This window comes from Lissotriton helveticus, chromosome 1_1 (genome assembly GCF_964261635.1).
Source record: "Lissotriton helveticus chromosome 1_1, aLisHel1.1, whole genome shotgun sequence".
NCBI lineage: Eukaryota > Metazoa > Chordata > Amphibia > Caudata > Salamandridae > Lissotriton > Lissotriton helveticus.
The window spans coordinates 1,850,974,957-1,850,992,217 of NC_136057.1; the positions used below are offsets into that span (position 1 = coordinate 1,850,974,957).

The 17,261-nt window shown below is 48.3% G+C and overlaps 1 protein-coding gene across 2 annotated transcripts in view; it reads left to right on the forward strand.

Annotated features, from left to right (window-relative positions):
* TRMT1L (tRNA methyltransferase 1L) overlaps positions 1-17,261 on the forward strand; it is a 522,615-nt gene that overhangs the window by 62,123 nt on the left and 443,231 nt on the right. For both annotated transcript variants that reach the window (XM_078641383.1, XM_078641388.1), the window contains exon 4: positions 10,521-10,559. In XM_078641383.1, coding sequence (XP_078497509.1) covers positions 10,521-10,559 — 39 coding nt within the window. The remainder of the gene's footprint in view (positions 1-10,520; positions 10,560-17,261) is intronic.

The following is a 17,261-nucleotide window of genomic DNA, read 5'->3' on the forward strand; positions in this document are numbered from 1 at the left end:
GCCCAATCCTGGGTAACTTCGACGCTGACAGCTTCATCCATCGTGGGACAGCGCGCCTCTCCATCCTGGTCGCCGACAACGCCTCCTGGTCCGTGAGATCTGCAGAGCCAGCGTCGCCCACTCACCTAGTCGAGGTGACTACCATCCGGTGCCCTCCTGGTGCCCACTGACTACTGGCTAGTAGTCACGAACTTGGTCCCCTCTGCTTTCAGGTGTCATCCATCTTCCAGATCCAGGCTTGGATCAACTCGAACTATCTTCAACTGGTCGCCTGCCAGCATCTTTCTTCCAGGCTCCTGGTCCGGCAACGAGGATTCCCGACGTCTTTTGAGACCTATGCAGCTGCAGCCCCTGGGCTAGGTAACTTCGGCACTTCGGTGTCCCAGCATAGCCTCACTATCCAAGGGTCAGGATCCACTGTCGTTTTCTCCCTACCAGGTCGGGTTCGCCCGTAAACACTAACTTTAACTTTACTAGCTTCCATAGACTTTGTCCCGCATCCCGCGTGAGAGTGCACACTCTGCACCCGAGTCCCCTAGGCCTCCTAGAAGTAATCTAACGATTCCCTAGTCAAGTCCTAGCGATTCCAAAGCCTATTAGTACTGTACTTACCTGCTAGTAATTTCGCATTCCACTTTTAGAGTATATGGTTTTTCGTGCCCCTCGGGCATTTGTATATACTGTGCTAACTTAAGTATTTTCGTAAGAGTTTTGTTGTGTGCCTAGCACCCTGTCCTCATAAAGAGTACAGGGTTGTTGTGATTCTAATAAATACACTGTTTATTTTCATAACACTTGTGTGGTGTCCTTTCACTGGGTGTTCAAGGGGTAATGTGATGGTAAAACAGCTGGCTTAACACGCCCTCTAGAGTCTTAGCCTTAGACTGCTCGTATCCATGCTACTAGGATAGCTGGTCTATAAGGTTGACTTACAACCAATCATCAATAAGGGTCGTTTGGACTGATATATAGTGATCACTAGAATAGTGAGCACTGCACATCAGGCCAACTTCTCACATGCCCCCTGAAAACAAACCCACCACTAGTGTCCAGGCTGAGTGGCTGCTTTCAGCTGCCACCACCAGACATGTTTCTGGACCCCGGGGTCGAGAGCCTGCTGCTCTCTGGGGCCTGAAACAATGGACATCCTGGGACGAGGTGCCAAGCCTCCTTTCCCAGGATGGGCAGGGTTCACAAAGGGGCAGCTTCAAAGGCTTGCTGCCTTTGTGAGCTTCCCCAGGCCAATTGGTGCTTTCAGCAACTGGTCCCCACTGGTTCTGACCCCCACTTTGGGCCGGAGAACTGGCGGGAAAAACAAGTGAGGAAGAGAGGTGTGCCCACCTCTGCCAACTCCACCCCTCAGGTGGGTAGGCGAGGTGAAGCACAACTCTTATCCACGCCATCTTGAAGATGAGGGGACTCAGCCAACCAGGGACAGGCCATGCCCCCTCCCACTGGAGGGTGGCTTAATTGGGTGTGTGTCCAGCAGCCAGCAACCTCAAAAACCCCAGCGGACCTGCCTGCCTTCACTTTCAAAGACTGCTTCTCCCGTGAGCACCAGATTTGTTCAACTGCAACCTCTGGCAGCAGCCGGAAAACGCAATTCAGCCCCACTCAGCACCCGCTGTCCAGGGCCCGAGATCGAGTGGGCAAACACCACGAGGAGGTCACCCCGGCGATCCTGAACCAAGATCTGGCGACCCCCGACCTGCATCAAGCCTCCAGCCGACGCCTGCCCCCCTACCCGCGACCAGGAGCTGGTAAGAATATCCAACCCCAAAAGGCACCCCTGCACCCGACGCATCACGGTCTTGTGTGCCCAAATCAACTGTGCCAAAACAACCCCTTACTTCCCAACTTACCTCTCGAAGTGGTGGTCGCACCCAGGAGTCCGTCGTCTCCCTTCCTGCAGTGGCTTTGCAAACCGGAGGTTCTCCATTGGAAACAACAGGGCATCCGACATTAAAACAGCACCCTGCCCCCGGCCGCTGAGGGTACACCTTTGGTGCTAATTTGTTTCCCGATTTGACCTTGAGCTAAAGTCCTGGATCTTTGCTCCCATAACCTAGTGGCCTGCTTGCCAGCAGCCACCAACCAGAGGCCCCCGGCGGCACCCGGCCGCCCTAGTGCCGCTGAAGGTGTAAGAAGAGTGTATCACTGACCCTGGGGTAGCCTGAGTCGACCCCCAGAACTTCAACTTCCATTACCGAATACTTACCTAAAAAGCGATAACCATATTTTCCTCCATAGGATAATATTGACACTTTTTCCTGAAATTTTTGTAAGTGTGGAGTTTTGAAACCTAAAGATTTTTGAAAAACACATTTACTCACTTGTTTACAGGAAATGTCCCAGTGCTGCATCCAGGCATACAGTACTGAGTAAGAAAAGTAACCCAAAAGTAACTTACCTGCTATTTTACTGAAAACCCCATTCAAGTCTATGTACTGTATTTCCAAGTGATTGCATTTCTCTGAAACAATACTGAAAGTCAAACCATAGTACATTTACAATTGCAATTGAACTGTTTTACAATCGGCATTTACTACTGTAAAGTATTTATTGCGTACCTGTGCCAGGTTTGCTTGGTTCTAAAAATAAAATAACTAAAAGAATTTTTTTATACAAAAACAATTGGTCTAAATTTCAGTTTTTGAGTGTGTGAATTCATTTGCTGACTGAGTGTGTACAACAAATGCTTAACACTGTCCTCTTATACTGCCTTACTGCTCGACTACACTATCACGAATAGAGAGTGAGGTTCTATCTAAATTTACCGCTCCCTACCTTTCGGTGTTCCACTAGACTCTGTGCACACTATACCTCACTTTGGTATAATATATACAGAGCCAGCTTCCTACAGTACCTTACCGCCAGTCTCTAATTTCCGTCTGGGCTAGGTGACAGATCCCATTGTGCAATCCTTCTTGACCGACACTGACACAGGAAAGGGCTGGGTGTGAGTTAGCACCCATCTGCATTCCGATGGGTCTACCTGCGCAGATGGGAGAACCGGGCTCACCCTTACCCTTCAAAAGGTAGAGAACTGACCCCATACACAAAGGACTGATACCCCCCTCCACCACACCCACCCCCACTGGTAGTATGGAGTTAGGGCTGGGATTGAAAGGGATGCTGGTGCACTTAAATAACACTCTTTGAAGTTTCCCTCACATCAAAGGCACATTTGGGTATAAGTGCTGGGTCTCTGGCCTTGTCAAATCAGACACTTCTGGACCTACACCAAATCTCTGCCTGAAAAACATCAGTGCTGTTAAAAGGACTCCACTGGACTGTTTTTCTGGAAGGTCTGCAGCCTTGCTTGTTAACCTGCAGCCTGTTGCTCTCTGACTGCTGGAAAGAGAGTTGAATTCTGCTTTCCCTCCAAAGTGGTCTCCAAGGGCTTGTTAGCTTGCCTCCTGTTTCTGAAGTCTGAGGGACACAAAAGACTTCCTGCCATTCTGTTGGCGCTGCTGGACTCTGCCATCTTTGAGTTCTAACCTTGCTTGTGGGCCCCCTCCAAGTTCTGGGCCTCAGAATTGGGGTCTGCAGCTGAGTTTCGGCCAAGTCCGACATGAAGAAGCGCGAAGCCTCGCAATACCTTGCTTCACAGCATCTTGGAACCAACACCTGGGGACACACAGCCTCCATGCTCAGACCGAACCTCAGGAACCAGAGTACTGTGTTCAGGGAGCCCAGGTGGGGTCCCTGTAGCAGACGCGCGACTCTATTGCGGTTGTCCTGAAGGTTTATATTTGCACCCGTCCCTTGCGATCTGACGTAACTTTAACGCTACCTGGTTCTAAGCACTTTATTGTATTTAATCCTGCAACCTTAAATATCTTGAATTGTACTTGATGAATTCTGATAGTTCTGGTCTTGTTTTACTCAGAACAAATATTCCTTATTTTTCTAAACTGTTGAGTATTTTTGTGATGTTTACTGTTTTGTTGTATGAGTTATTGCACAAATACTTTACACATTGCCTTCTAAGTTAAGCCCACCTGCTCTATGCCACGCTATCAGGGGGTTGGCACAGGACAATTTAGGATTGTGTTGTGACTTACCCTAACTAGGATTGTGGTCCCTACTTGGACAGGGTGCATACCTTTGCCAACTAGAGACCTGATTTCTAACATTGGTGATCAGCGGTGAGGATAGGACTTGTGTTTGTGCAGTGCCATACAAAAGCTATGAGTATACTACCCTTTCACATCCAAGAACATTTAGATTATTCTTAATTTTTCTCCGCTTTGCATTTTTGATCCATCCTCTACTTTGTCTCTGGCTGGTTCTGCAAGTGGAGCCATAGTGTTTGAACTTGCCAAGCTGTAATGTTACACAGTGGCTCAGTTGAAAAGCTTCTGCAAGGAAATGTGGGTACCTGCCCTAGGAGCCACCTAAGGGCCTGGGCAGAGTCCCGCTCCCATGAGAATGATGCATTGGAGGAGCTTGAGACGGGCTCTTCTGAGGAGCTACCTGCAGTACATGAGGGGGGAACCCATGGATTTCAACTTCCCGGGAGAGCAGGAAGCAGTGTATCCTCCTATAGCTTGTCACTAGAGGAGCTGAGGGAGACAAGGAGGAGAGGAAGTTTAAGCTGCAGATGGCAAAGGTAAAAATAAGGCTCAGGAGAAAAAAGGCTGAGAGATAAAGCCAAACAGGCTAAGACTGAAAGAACCTTAGCAGAAAATAAACTTTTGTTACCTCCCGAACAGAGTCTAAAGTAACTAGAGATCAAGGCCAGGCAGTCTGATTCCAACAGTGATGGTGGCAGCACCCGTACAGGACTTGAAGAAAAGGTTTGTATACCCAAGGATTTGGTGACCAGTTATTAGGTGAGAAATTACATTGATGAGTGGTTTTCTGCTTATGAAGTTGTGCTGAGGGTACACGGGGTTCCCTACACAGGGTTACCGAAGAGCACTTGGGGGTGGGGGGGTGCGGGGGTCTGTAGAACACATGCCTACACTGGGGGGGACACACTTTTGACTTTGGGACCAACCCAAGTACACTCCCATGGAAGCCATCTTACTTTCCAAATTTGGGTTGACTCACGAAAAGTGTAGCCAAAGATTCCGGGATAGCCATAAGCTCCCCAACCAGTGCTGGTTAGGTTTTATTGATTACTCCTACTCCAGTAAGGCGCTGAATGGCTTGGTGAGGGGCAGCCAATTAAATGATTATGTCGGTCTTACAATTTGATCATGAGCGAGCACATGCTCAGTATTTGCTTTACAGAGTTGGTCAGGATTACCAACAGAAGAAAGAGAGGGAAGAAAATCTTAAAAATGAGATCTCAAAAGGGCCACAAAATAATTCTCAAGAGGATAGTGCTAATCAGTCCCCACTGGTGGTCAGATACTCTGGTTGGTTAGTGTAGAGCTTGAAGAGTAGATGGACCCGGTCAGTTTTGAGGGACAGACCAAGATGACTCTAGTTTCCCTAGGGGTTGGAGAAATGGTCCCTAGAGGCACCGTGCCTTCCAATACTTCAAAGTATAGCCCTTAATGGGCAACTGGTGGAGGCTCTGCGCGACACAGGAGCCATCATGACAACTGTCAAGTGTCAGCTGGTGTCAACAGAGCAAGTCCTACCAAACACATTCCAACAAGTCATAGTCAACGTCAATCGTGAGAGCCACCTACTGGTGGCTCTGGTTCCCTTTGAGGTGGGGGTATCTCAGGTTCTCAGAAAGTAGCTGTGTGCCCTGCCTTGCCATGCCATGCCTTGCCATGCCTCTAGATTGTCTGTTGGACAACGACCTGGAGCATACTGCCTGGAGGGAGATGGAGTTCAGGTCTCACTTGGAAATAATGGGATTGCTTGACCATACAGTCCATGGCTGCCCAAGAAGGGAATTTAGAGTGTCTCTACCCTGGAACAATAGCCCAGACAACTGCTGACGAGAGGGGCAAGGAGTGCAGGAAACCGGTCCCTGAAGTGCCCTCGTTGGAGATTGAGGGGGTCCATAAGGAGGAGGCCTCTGAGCCAACCGGCGAGGGCATTTCCACCCTGGATGACCTGCATGAGTTTGCTAGCTGGCAAGTTTAGGGTGGGCCCTCCAAGGAGAAATTCTGCAAAGCACAGAGTGTGTGTCCCACTTTTGAGGGCTTGAGGTAGCAGGCCTAGGCCCATGTTGCAGGAGAAGCCTCTGGGGATCACCTTATCTACTGGGAGAACAATCTCCTTTATAGTGAGGGATAGGGATCCTGGTGCTCGGGCAGCCCCCCAGTGTTACTGGGCCTTAGATCTGGAACTGGCTCACTGTCTCCTACTAGTAGGACATTTGGGACAAGACAAAACCTTCACCAGGCTTGTTTCCCACTTTAAGTGGCCCTGGATGAAGACCCCGTGAGATACATTCTGTAGGTCCTGTCCACCTGCCAGGCCAGTGCAAAATCAGGGAGGAAGTACAAGGCTCCCCTGGTCCCACTTACCGTCATTGGCACCCTGTTTGAGAAATGAAATGAATGAAATGAAAAAAGATTTGTTAAGCGCGAGAGGGTGCGCATCAACATCCTAGGACCTCTGGACCACAAGGCAGCCCTGGCAACAGGTTTTTCCTGGTCTTGGTGGACCATGCCACCCGCTACCCAGAAGCCATCCCTCTGAGGACGGGGACTGCATCTACGATGGACAGAGCTTTGATGGCGGTCTTTACCTGTGTGGGGTTCCCCAAGGAGATTGTGTCTGACAGAGGCTCAAACTTCATGTCCACGTACATGAAGCACCTATGGGAGGAGTGTGGCATGACTTACAAGTTCACCACACACTATCACCCCCATACCAATGGTCTGGTTGAGACATTCAACAAGACCTTGAAAGGCATGATGATGGCTATACCAGAATCCATGATGTGCAAGTGGGAAGTCTTCCTGCAATGCCTTCTCTTTGCCTACAGTGACGTGCCAGAGAAATGAGTTTGGTTTAGCCCCTTTGAACTCCGCTATCAACACTCTGTTAGGGGACCTCGTAAGCCTTGTCAAGAAGGGGTAGGAGCAAGTTGCCAGAAACCTGCTAGTTCCGGAGGGTCAGCATGTAGCTCTGCTACATGCTGACCCTCCGGAACCGAATGCACTGCTTCTGGAGGCAGGCTAAAAGTAACCTAGAGGTCAGCCAAGAGGTGATGAAACTCTGGTACGACCAGAAAGCCGGACCTGTAGTGTTTCAACCTCACCAAAATGTGCTGGTCATGGAGGCCAGGGCTTTCCAGGACTGCTGGACTTGCCCATATGAGATTAAAAGAGCAAAAGGGGGAGGCCTGGTGGGCCTCCACACCCTTGGGAACCCCTTAAAAAGTGTTCCATGTGAACAAGCTGAAGCCTCAGGATCGAGAAGTCTGAAGTGAGCATGCTCCTAGTGACAGATAAGAGAGTAGAAGAGGAGAGTCAACCTCTCCCTGACCTCCTCTCTTCACAGGAATATGGTTGGTCAGTCGAGGGTGTCAACCTCTCTGCCACCAGAGTAGAAGGGTGACTGTTACCAGTTGCTGAGACAGTTCGCCCCATTGTTCTCTCTCACCCCTGGGAGTCCACGATATTGACACAGGAGGCAGTCTCCCTTTAAAGAACAAACTTTACAGATTGTCAGATTAAGTGAGCACCAGCATCAAGGAGGGAGTCTGAGTTGAGTCCGTGAGCAGTCTCTGGCCAGCCCTGAGGTGTTGGTACCAAAGGCTGTCCCACCGGGTGCCTAACCAGAACTCCTGTTCTGCATGGACTACAGAGGACTCCGCACAGTCGCCCGGACTGACGCCCACCCCATCCCCAGAGCTGACAAGCTCATGGAGAGGCTGGGCGCTGCCAAATTCCTCAGTACCTTTGATTTGACATCGGGGTTCTGGCAGATCGCCTTGATTAAGGGGGCAAAAGAGAGTTCAGCTTTCTCAACCCCTGAGGGACACTACCAATTACAGATGTTACCCTACGGATTGAAGAATGCCCCTGCTACCTTCCAATGGTTGGTCAGCAGAGTATTGGCTGGAAAGGAGGCGTTTTGGCCGTCTACTTGGACGACTTTATACAGTTCCAGTTGGGAGGAACACCTGCATCTCCTCCAGGCGATGCTTCAGGCCCTGCAGCAGGCAGGTCTGACCATCAAGACCAGAAAGTTCCAAGTTGGGCTGGGTTCTGTGGTGTATTTTGGAGACTTAGTAGGTGGGGGGGGGAAGATGCAGCACCTCCAGGCCAAGCTTAACTAGGACTGTGGTCCCTACTTGGACAGGATGCTTTTCTCTGCCAAATAGAGACCAGGTTTCTATCAGGCTCAGATTTTACACACACACACAAACCATATAAATTGAGGAGTTATAGCTACCTGAGCTAACTATAACTCACGCCCCCCAAACCACTGCTTCTGACTTCATATTACGTCACTGATGACATGGTCAGTGACGTCACTGATGACATCATCCAGTCAGTGAGTTTCGTAAAAGTTTCTGAGACTGAAAGATATATACAAAGCTACTGCATCAGTTAAATTACTATTTGTTCTGTACTACCAACAAGTGGTACTATTTCTAACATATGTCATCTGATCTATAATTTCGTTATTAAACAGGTGTACGATTTATCAGTGAACTAGCCCCTACACTGACACCTGTACACTGCTGATGTATGTGTATGGAGGTGCTCTGCAACAGTCTAAGCTGTTCATTGAGACTTCACTCCACAGTGATGCCTGAGTATAGTTGACATGCTGGCCAGTTTCCTAAGATGAATGACTGTAGTAGTAGATTGCAATAAATTCATCTGTTCACTAAGATCTTTCTCTAGGGTGATGGCTCAATGTAGTAGGCATTTACAACAGACTGACCTTTCTGCTCACACCTTTCTCTGCGATGAAGAATAATTTTACTAGTGGTTTGTGACACAGTGGCCTGTCTGCTAAGACCTCTCTACTGGCTGTATGTGGTAGTGACTTGTGTAAATCTGACATTTGCACTTCAACCTATTAACATGTTCACAAATGGTGCTGTTCGGGTTTGCTAAAGACTAGCGTATATGGTTAGATGTTTTACTTGAGTCATTAGTGATTCAGAAGAGACAGGACTAGCTGCAGAGAACTGTCTCCTCAGTGATAAGTGAGTGTAGTAATTGATAAGGTTACGGTGAACTGTGTGCTGTATATCACACACACTGTCCTAGTCATTTATAAAAATTGAAATGGTATTATATGGAGTATATTTAAGTTTATTTTGTTGGATAATGTCGAATATATATATATATATATATATATAATCTTAAACCTGTAGGGACACATCCTGCCTTAGGGCAGGCAATCCTCGATCACAGATCCATACTGTGGTACGATAAACTGGCAGCCAGATTGTTTGTGCTATAATGTGTTGGGCCTACTGGCTCAGTGGACAAAAAAAATGAACATTTGTCTTTCACCCGCTACCAATATGTCTTGGATGGTAAGAATTCTACATAAGTTTCATTAAGCCTTCAGGACTAAAAGTGAGGCTTCAGCCTGTGCTTTAATATAGCCGATTCTTAAAACACCCAAACGTTTGTGACTAGGTACTTGAATTCTACACCAAAATATTTTTGTGACATAACCCTCCTGCTCTCACAAACACCTTCCTCTCCTATCACTCGATTACCCTAAAACTTGCCTTTGGCTAGGTTCACACTATAAAAATACCACGAGCATAGGTGCATAGACACTAAATTACTGTCTTGTTGTTGGTTCTTCATATTGCTTAATGATCACATGCTGACCGTAATGTTCTGAAAAATGGATGCAGCTTTGTTGAGATGATTTCCCCATCTCATCCTGGAAATGGACCCGCATAGGCGATACAGCCCCCAAATGTCACTGGTCCATTTATTTATCAATTACAAGAACAGATTCTGCCTCCAGTGCAGGTCTTGTACATTTGCTTTGTTAAAGGTCTCTTGAGGTTAAGAACTGTTCCATTAAGAACTAATAAATGGTCAAGGGTTCAGGGTGTGTCAGGTTGCCAGGTAAAAGAATCGCTTGATAGGCCCTTGCAGTACCAGGCAATGTGCCATTATTGCATTGCATTTACACAGACCGAGCACTGTCTGTGACTTGGTACTGCACACCGGCCGACCTCTACAATTCCCATCACGTTCTACGTATCCCGCTGATAAGTCCATCCCCTGTGCCCACTTTGAACATGGGCCAGCTCTTACACATTCACAATAAAGTTGGCTGCTGTGCAAACAAGTGAGCCACTGCTACAGGCCCCTTGTAAAATTGTGCAACAGGGTCCAGACCTGCTGCACCATTTTATAATTGTCTTGCACCCAGTGGATGATACCTACCACCAGCCTCCTAAAGATTTGTTCAACCGCCCAGATTGACGGTCAGATGCTGCATGTACAGTGACTGAAACTAATTTAGTTCCTTAATTTGGCATTGTTACACAATGTACTTTGTTTTGTTTCAAGTAAAAGAAAATGCTTTCCTTTAGCACTGATGATACTAAATAGGCGCAGGCTAAGTCTGCAGAATTCAGCACCTAATGTTGTTTTTCTTGCTTTCAGAATTACTATCTGCTGATAGCGGACAAGATCATGGGCCAGGTATGTGCAGTTTAAAGTTTGTGAACTTTAACACATTTATATTTTAGATTTATTTCTATTTATAGAGATTGTTGTAAATATTTATACTGTATTATTAAATACATAATAAAAACAACAGCCTAAACATAATCTCCTGGAACCTGGCGGGGATATATCCAAAAATACAAGATCCAGAATGGCACTCCTTAATAGGCCCTAATGATATCTGTATCTTTCAGGAGACTTGGGCAGTGGCTAAGGTACACATAAACGGCTACACGACTTAGTGTGGGAGCTAAATCCCCCCTAAAAAATGGGCAGTGGGGGGGCAGATACTTTTCGTGAGGAATACTGTAGCTTACAAATATAAACTGCTGACAAAATCTCAAGATATATTGGGGATCAAGTTTATCTTTCTTAATTCTGACCATTTTTAAGATCTATGCTACGTCTGAACCTTATAATAATGAGTTCGCAGTATTAACATAGCTAGATGATCTGGTGGGGGCATACCAAAGCAAGTCTAAAATCATAGTTGCAGGGGACTTTAATGCCATTTTTGAACCCTCCCCCTTACTAAGTATCTCATTGGAAGAGGGGAATAAGATCTGGGGTATACCCAATTTGGTGACGTTCAAAAATCGTTATCGATCATTGGCTGTATCCCTGCAGATTGCATCATAGGTTGTAGGAAGGACCTTGAGGGCATGCAATGGGAGGATCATATCAGACATGTGTAGGCAAACCACTCTTTTTTTATGTCAAATCTTTTTATTTTCCCCCCAAAACAGGGAGCAAGCAGCAGACGGACTGTTACACAGCGTTAAGCCTACAACCCACTCTGGGCCGGCCGCGTCATTATGTGGTGCAATAAATAACATTTATAAGTCTCGCACTCAAAACCATTGTACACAGTGCTCCGCCTACAACCCCACAGGGCCGGCCGCGTCATATGATACCTAATATATGCTGTGCAGTCATTGCCTGAAATAGCCCGGCCCCTGGGGTTGAATACAACCAATAAACCAATAGAGGTAGAACAAATAGACCACGGGGGCCCAAACTTCTAACAGAGTAGCAAAGGAAAGGACAGTAGGACAGAGTAGATAGCAGGAATAAGTAAAGAAAAGAAACTGGAGAAACAGTCAAAGAGAGCACAGAGCGTGTCAGAGGTGGGGGGGAGGGGACCAGCGCGCTGTGCACCAGGTCATATTGCAGCACCTACATTGGCCTAGGCTTCGCGTTCTAGAGCTCTCATGCTAACAGCCTGCCCGGCTCTGGAGGGACCACAGCATCTTCCACAAGCCGTAGCGCCCGGAGTCTGGCAGGCATGTGCCGCGCATGCTCTACTGCGCATAAATATTTCACCAGGGGTTGCCAGACCGCCTTAAAGCGCGTGTCGCGAGCCTGCAGTCTGGCTGTGAGAAGTTCCATTGTTATAACATACCATAGTCGCACAAACCAGGCTGCGATTGGCGGCGCCTCCTTCTTTTTCCAATACAAAGCTGTGAGCTGCTTGGCCGCTCCTAGCATTTGAAGCCCCAGTGTCCAATCACTCCGGGTCAGCGCCTTCAGACCAGCAGGTTTGATACCTAACAGCAGCGTGCTAGTGACTTCAGGCAGAGGGAATCCCAGCACCCCCCTGATGTGGCTTAAGACTTCCTTCCAGAAGAGGGTCAGAGAAGGACAGGCCCACCATATGTGAATAAATTCCCCAGTTGCAGACCGACACCTCCAACATTCAGGGGAGGAGGCAGGGAACATCTTGTTCAGACGTTAAGGCGTGTAGTACCACTGGGTCATTATCTTATAGGCATTCTCTTGTTGTGGAATGCTATGATCTACTTTGGGAATGTCCCGCCATAGGCGACCACACTGCGCCGAGGTGATGTCTGTTCCTGAAATGGAGTGCCAACGTTGCTGATACAGGTGGGCTGGCGGTTTGTGAGGGTGCTGCAAGATCTGATAGATTTTTGATATCAGGCCCTTTGTGTCAACAAAGGAGCGGGCCAGCCTCTCGAACGGAGTGAAAGCACGCGTAGCCGCCTGATATGTGCCATCTTCCATCACCCAATGCCTCAGCTGAGCGTATTGCAATCCAGCTTCAAGCGGTATTTTAAATTCCTATCTGCATTGAGCAAAGGACTTGAAAGAGCCCCTATCAAACAGATCCGTAAGCACTCTGCAGTTGCCCTGTGGCCACTTGTTGAAGGCCCCGGTGCGATAAGCCGGTGGGAAGCACAGATTCCCCTCTATTGGGGTGTGCGGCGAGGGAAAGGTCGTGAGGCCCGTGCGCACTGCTATCTTATCCCAGATCTCTAGTACCGTTTTCGTGGGTACCGCCATGTATGCGCTCCGAGAGCGCCCCGTCCTAGGTCTCCACGGCATATCCCAGATGGTGCGCCCAGTCACTGCTCTATCCATGTGCAACCACCCCTTCTCGCTTTCAGTTACGCACCATTCCACTATAAAACGGAGGTGCGCTGCCCAGTAATACTCCACAAGGTTAGGGCATGCCAGCCCCCCCTGTCACGTGGCGCCAATAGAAGTGCTTGGGAGAAGCGTGGCCTCCTCCCCTCCCCAGATGAAGTTGGTACGGTCACGCTGCAGGCCTCTTATATTGTGCAGCGGGATGGGTGTGGGAAGACACTGGAATAAATATAATACTTTGGGGAGGATAGACATCTTAAGAGCATTGAGTCTGCCCAACCACGACTGCACAAGCGACTTCCACCTCCGCATATCTTCAAGGACCGAGCGCAGACACTCCCTCCAATTTACTTGCGTCCACTCCTCTAGCGAGGGGGTCAGCTGTAGGCCGAGATATCGAATGTGATGGGCTTTCCACCGGTACAGAGCCATCTGCTCCAAGTGGGGTATCTCAGCCTTCGGGATGGTGAGGTTGAGGGCCCAAGACTTATTGTGATTGATCTTCAGGCCGGAGACTCGCTCAAAGAGGCACAGCACTGAGTGTACTGCCGGTAGGGATTCTCGAGGCTTCGTTAGCGTGAGGATAAGGTCGTCTGCGAAGAGCGCTACTTTGATCTCTCGACCGCCTAGGGGGATACCATGGATGTCAGGTGTCCGGCGAATCATTTCTGCTAGGGGCTCTATTGCCAGGGCAAATAACAGGGGCGAGAGCGGGCAGCCCTACCGATGTCAAACGGCGCCGTGAGCTGTCCATTGACTCGGATCCTGGCCTGCGGCGCAAGATACGGCGCCATGATCCTAGTGATCATCTTCGGACCAAGCCCCATCCTGTGTAGCACCGTTCACCGGAAGGACCAGTCCACCTGGTCGAACGCCTTCTCCGCGTCTAGCGAGAGAAGACAGGCTGGGATCTTCCAATGATGCGCCTTCCCCACAAGGTGCGCGACCCTGCGCACATTGTCTGCCCCCTGCCGGTTCCGGATGAAACCCACTTGGTCTGGGTCTACCAAGCCCGGCATATGAGGGTCCAATCGCTTCGCCAGCAACTTGGTGTATATTTTAAAGTCTGTATTTAGTAGAGCAATCGGGCGGTACGACGCACACAGTGTAGGGTCTTTCCCAGGCTTCAGGATTAAAGCGATTTCCGCCAATCCCATATCAGGGGACAGTCCCACCTCATCCGTGAAGGAGTTATACATCCTGAGAAGGTAAGGCCCGAGCTGAGCCTGGAACATGCGATAGAAGGATAGAGGGAGACCATCCGGTCCCGGAGTTTTCCCCAACCGGAGCTCCTGCATGGCTGTTGCTATCTCCTCTTGAGTTATTGGCCCCTCCATTGCCCTCACATAGTGAGGATGTAGCGGTGTCCCCTCGTATTTTCCTAGAACCTCCTCTACCAGCTCCGGGGGTGGTTTCTCCTCCTTATTTCTCAAAAGAAGAGAGTTTCCCAAGGACCAGAAAGGACTGGGTCAATAGGTAAAAACAAAGAAAAGATTCCTTTCTGGGAAATTATTTCACAAGGTGACCATGAGGCCTATCCGTAGCAATTAGCTATATTTGACATTTGAAATTGACAAATTCAAGAAGTCAAGATTTAAGTCTCCACACTAGGTTATTTATACTTTTTACTCAAAGTTTATTTTATAGAAATTCATATTTAGGCATACATTTTAAATACACATTGTAATTTAGCACTGTGGTGGTACTCTGGTACAGGTATGTATCTAATGGCTAACAATTCCGTGTTACGGTTATCTAACACAGAGTCACCACTATTATAGTATGCATTCAATATTTAAAATACAGTAATACAACGAATCAAATAAAAGACATTTTTTCACAATTTAAAATAGTCCAAAGAGTCGACGCGTTTCGGTGCGTATATTATACTTGGTGCACCTTCATCTGAAGGTGCACCAAGTATAATATACGCACCGAAACGCGTCGACTCTTTGGACTATTTTAAATTGTGAAAAAATTTCTTTTATTTGATTCGTTGTATTACTATACTTTAAATATTGAATGCATACTATAATAGTGGTGACTCTGTGTTAGATAACCGTAACACGGAATTGTTAGCCATTAGATACATACCTGTACCAGAGTACCACCACAGTGCTAAATTACAATGTGTATTTAAAATGTATGCCTAAATATGAATTTCTATAAAATAAACTTTGAGTAAAAAGTATAAATAACCTAGTGTGGAGACTTAAATCTTGACTTCTTGAATTTGTCAATTTCAAATGTCAAATATAGCTAATTGCTACGGATAGGCCTCATGGTCACCTTGTGAAATAATTTCCCAGAAAGGAATCTTTTCTTTGGTTTCTCCTCCTTATACAGTGCCGCGTAGTAGTCCCTAAATGTCTTACACTTCTCCTTCTCCGCCACGACTCTCTTCCCATCCGGCAATTGGATATTGGCTATATGTGCTTTAACGGCGCGGACTCTCAGCCTCCTCGCCAGTAGCCTCCCTACCTTGTCTCCTCACTCAAAATACCTCTGCTTCAGCGTCAAGAGGGATTTCTCCGCTCTGTTGGCTCGCAACAGCCGGAGCTGACACCTAAGATTAGCCAGCTGCCGTCTCGACCGTAAAGAGGAACGGCCCTGATCTTGCAACTCTGCCTTCTTGATGTCTCCTGCCAGGTTGTCGTCCAGCGCTCGAGCCTCGCGCAATCGATAGGGAAGTAATGTGCCCCCGTATCGTAGCCTTGAAGGCGTCCCAGACCACATGAAAGGGTGTCTCCGGCAGGTCATTACACTGAAAGTAGGAGGCAATGGCCCCTCTAATGTCTTCTACGTCGGCCGCATCCCGGAGAATACCCGGCGGCAAGCGCCACCTCTTTTCCCGGGCAGGGCAAGCGGCCGGGTCCTGCAGGAGCAGCTCAACATGGGCGTGGTCAGAGAGCGAGATATCAGACATAGTGACTCGAGGACATCACGGGAGAGGTCATGGGAGATAAATAAGTAGTCGATGCGGGAAAAGGATCGGTGGGCATGCGAGTAGAACGAGTATTCCCTCCGATCTGGGGAGTAGTATCTAGCAGTCCTAGGTCCATTATCTGCTTGCGCAGCGCCGAGGACATAGCTCCCGCGCCACTGAAGGAACCCTCACTGCGGTCCACCTCAGGGCTCCAACCCAGGTTGAGGTCTCCCCAAGATGAGTGAAGGGCCTCCCTGTGGTACCTGCTTCCGCAGAAGGTCCCGAAGGTAGCGGTCCTGCGCCTGGTTAGGGCCATAAATAATACATAAGGTGTAACGGCGTCGCCCAACCTCCACACTCACCTCTAAGGAAGCGCCCATCCCCACTCCGAAAGGGCCTGTCTCCCCCTTGCCTGTTGCCAGCCCTGCACAGTATTGCCACTCCTGCTGTCTTTGAGTCCGGTGCAGCCCACAACTGAAGAGGGTACCTAGGATGCGCCATGTGCTTGGTGTCTGCTTGTAAGAGATGCGTCTCCTGCAGGAATATAATGTCTGGGTTCTGCTGAAGGAGATAGTGCCACACTTGTCTTCGCTTGTTGGGTGAGTTAAGGCCCTTGACATTGAACGTTAAGACCTTCAGGGGGCTAGGGAAATTTGTTGTCATGGTGGAATCCTATCATGGGCCACCTGCGCCCCCTCAACAGTCGCCCAGAATGCACCGCACTCACAATAGGCATAAACCCGCACAGCCCCATACGGCAAACTACTCTTAAACAGGGTGCCCGTACAAGCGCCATTGATTACATCCTTGTTGACGTTAGATTTTGGGCATTAGTTGAGGACATGCTAATTGCCCCGAGATATGACAGTGATCAAGGGCCCTGCATTGATCAGACAGCTACCCAGCTGTCTATCCAGGGAGGACAAACATCTCGTAACCAACAACTGGCCCAAAGTGCTTGAAGATCTGCACTTATATGCTAGGATCTGTGAATTTTTTGCACACTTCCTGTCTGGTTTATGCAGCAGCCTGGATTGTGTATACCTCCCGGGGCCAACCTCCAATATTATCTGAGCACAATGAATTCTACGGAGCGTTACAAACTGTATTCACCAAAAATAGCTCTGGTAGCAGGCCTGCTAGCAAAATGGAAAATAGATGGTTTAATCGTGAATGCAAGTCAGCAAAGGTAGCCCTGCAGCTAGCAATCAAAGACCATAGTCAGTCTGTGGCAGGGCAAGCACGCAATAAATACAAACCGGGACTCAAAAAAGCTAAACATGTTTTTGCAGACGAAAACTGGCAGGACCTGGTACAAGCAGTCAGATGTAAAGATACTTGCTTGTTCTGGCACATCCTTGTAAAGG